This window comes from Myotis davidii, unplaced genomic scaffold (assembly GCF_000327345.1).
Source record: "Myotis davidii unplaced genomic scaffold, ASM32734v1 scaffold370, whole genome shotgun sequence".
NCBI lineage: Eukaryota > Metazoa > Chordata > Mammalia > Chiroptera > Vespertilionidae > Myotis > Myotis davidii.
Genome location: NW_006288615.1, coordinates 8,742,231 through 8,744,820, shown reverse-complemented (window position 1 = coordinate 8,744,820; position 2,590 = coordinate 8,742,231). Strand labels below are relative to the sequence as shown.

At 59.1% G+C, this 2,590-nt stretch overlaps 1 protein-coding gene across 1 annotated transcript in view; it reads right to left on the bottom strand.

Annotated features, from left to right (window-relative positions):
* Positions 1-754: 754 nt before the first annotated feature.
* NEU4 (neuraminidase 4 (sialidase)) overlaps positions 755-2,590 on the bottom strand; it is a 5,503-nt gene continuing 3,667 nt past the window's right edge. The window contains exon 4 of the mRNA XM_015561818.1: positions 755-2,154. Coding sequence (XP_015417304.1) covers positions 1,133-2,154 — 1,022 coding nt within the window. The 3' untranslated portion in view covers positions 755-1,132. The remainder of the gene's footprint in view (positions 2,155-2,590) is intronic.

Genomic DNA, 2,590 nt, shown 5'->3' with positions numbered 1-2,590 from the left:
GTTAATTCTTGTATGTGCCAGGACCAGGGATCAAGCCCACACCTGTGGCATATGGGGACAATATTCTGGCCAACTGAGCTACCCAGCCAGGGCACATTTTTATTTTGTCTTTATAGTTTCCTACATATTCAAAATTTTCTACAGTTAACATATTTTTTGTTGTTGTTGTTAATCCTCACCCAAGGATATTTTTCCATTGATTTTTAGAGAGAGTGAAAGGGAGGGGGAGAGACAGAGAGAGAAACATCGATGTGAGAGAGACATATGGATTGGTTGCCTCCCACATATGCCCCGGGGTGGGGATCGAGCCTGCAACCGAGGTACATGCCCTTACCTGGAATTGAATCTGGGACCCTCTATCCACTGAGCCAAACTGGCTAGGGCAAGCATATTTTATTTTTATAACCAAAAATGAAGAAGAAATAAAAAGGTGCTTCCATGAGGAAACAGGGGGCAGGTCCTAGGAGGTGACCCTGCTGGCTACACTCCAATGGGAAATGCAGACGCGCATGACCATTTGTAGACCAGACAGCTCTGGGGGCTGCCCTACTGAGACCTGCTTTTCCTGCCCTCACCCTGCCCCCACCTCTGACGCTCCAGGGTTTGGAGAGTTTGGCCAGTGGGGTGGGGATAGGGAGCAGACGATGCAACAAGATTGGGGGCTGGTGGTCAGAGAAGTGAGCTAGAGAACTGGGTGCCCTCCCCAGGGCTTTCGTAGGGAAATAACTCAAGAGAAACATCTCTGGACATGAATGCACAACCCCTTTATTTCCCATCCAGAAACCAGAAAACAGAGTGAGATTAAAGAGCCAAACACCAGGACAGTGCAGCCCCTTGCTCGAGTCCAAGCATCCCAGTCACCCTTGCCCATCTCCTGCCCCTACAAGGCTGAGAGCCCACCTCCCTTGGCTTCCAGCTGTGAGCTCTTCTCAATGCCTACTTGTCTGACAGTATTAAAACTGAACTTCTGTGTCCTTATACAGGGCCCTTCATGAAGACCTACCCTCAGGGCTCTCCATGAAGAAGTTGAAGGTCAAAGGTGCTTCTTGAGGGATCACCCAGAGCTCCATTCAGACCCTTGCCCTCCCCCCTCCTCCTGGACGCACCTGGCCAGGCCTGGTCAGAGGGCCCTTCAGGAGGGCCAGCACTGCTCCCAAGGCTTGTTCCCCAGGCCTGTTGGCTCGGGGCCCGGAAGCACATTCTCTAGGACCTCACGCAGGGAGAACACGCAGAAAGAGATCTCCTCGTAGGACACCCTGGTTCCACTCTCATATAGACACGCGAAGGTCAGGGAGCCCTCAGGGGTGGGCCCGATGGATGCCAGGTCAGAGTAGCCGCTGGGGCCCTGGTAGATCACCCAAGGCTCCGTCCAGCTGTGTGGATCCAGGGGGGACCTGTTCAGGTGGACACCCATATGGAGCCGAGCCCTGCGCCCCGCTGGGTGGGAATACAGCAGCCACGTGGGGCTCTGAGGCAGGGCAGCAGGGAGCCTAGGGAGCTGCAGGGACCAGGCCCTCCCGTCCCCACTGAGCTCAGGCCCTGGGCTAGGATCCCCTGATAGCTCTGTCCCGCCCCCACATCCCTTTGTCCCATCAACACCCCCACCCCTTTGGGTGTCTCCAGCCCACTCCTTCGGGGATTTGTGGGCTCCAGGACAGAGATTTGGAGAAAAGGGAGTCTTCCTGGAGCCCACTGACCATCCCTCATCGCCAGGCCTATTAGAGTGTGGGGCTGGGAAGCCCAGGATGCTGCCCTGGCAACCCCGGGCCGTCTCGGCCAGAGTGGGCACCAGCTCTCCCGGTAGGAAGGAGGTGCCCTCATCTGTGCTGAGGGCCTGCACACGGCTGCCCAGGGGGCTCCGGGCATTGCAGTAGAGGACACTGCCCGCCCGCCCTCCGTCCACCACAGCCAGCTGACACTCGCCCGAGCGCAGGTTGGACAGGAGGCCGCCATGGCGCCAGGTCTGGCCATGGTCATCGCTGTAGAAGGTGAAGGCGTGGGGGCTGGTCCTGCAGATCTTGCCGAAGCACTCCCGCCGGTCCACGTGGTAGGTGTAGGCCGGCACCAGCAGGCGGCCCGAGCGCAGCTGGATGCCGTGGCCTGGGCCCACGGCAAATGTGGCCCAGTCTGCAGACGGGAGGGGCTGCTGGTTACCTCAGGAGCCGACAGCCACAGCGCAGGTGGTGGGCAGGATGGGGGCAGTGCCGGATCACGGAACAGCTTGTGAGGGAGCCACCCCTTGACCATGCCTCTGCCCTCCACTCCTTCAAGCCACCCTGAGACCTCTGGGGCTGGACAAGCCTCCTGAGAACATTAGCAGGAGTGGGAGCCCAGGCGGCCACTTGGCCAGGTTCTTGGCATGTGAGCAGGTGGCCAGTGTGAGCATTGTCCCTGCAGGGGCAGCTGGGGGATGTGGGGTGTGTGCAGCTTCGGGACTGGGTAGCCGCTCCAGGCTGGGCCAGTCCCCTGGGGTGGGGTCCACACCCACTGACCGGTAGCTCGTTGAGTAGCTCCAGGTCTCAGAGCCGCCCCCTGACAGGGTCGGGGTGGCCCCGGAGGCAGTGGTAAGGTCACCCTGCCTGCAACCGCT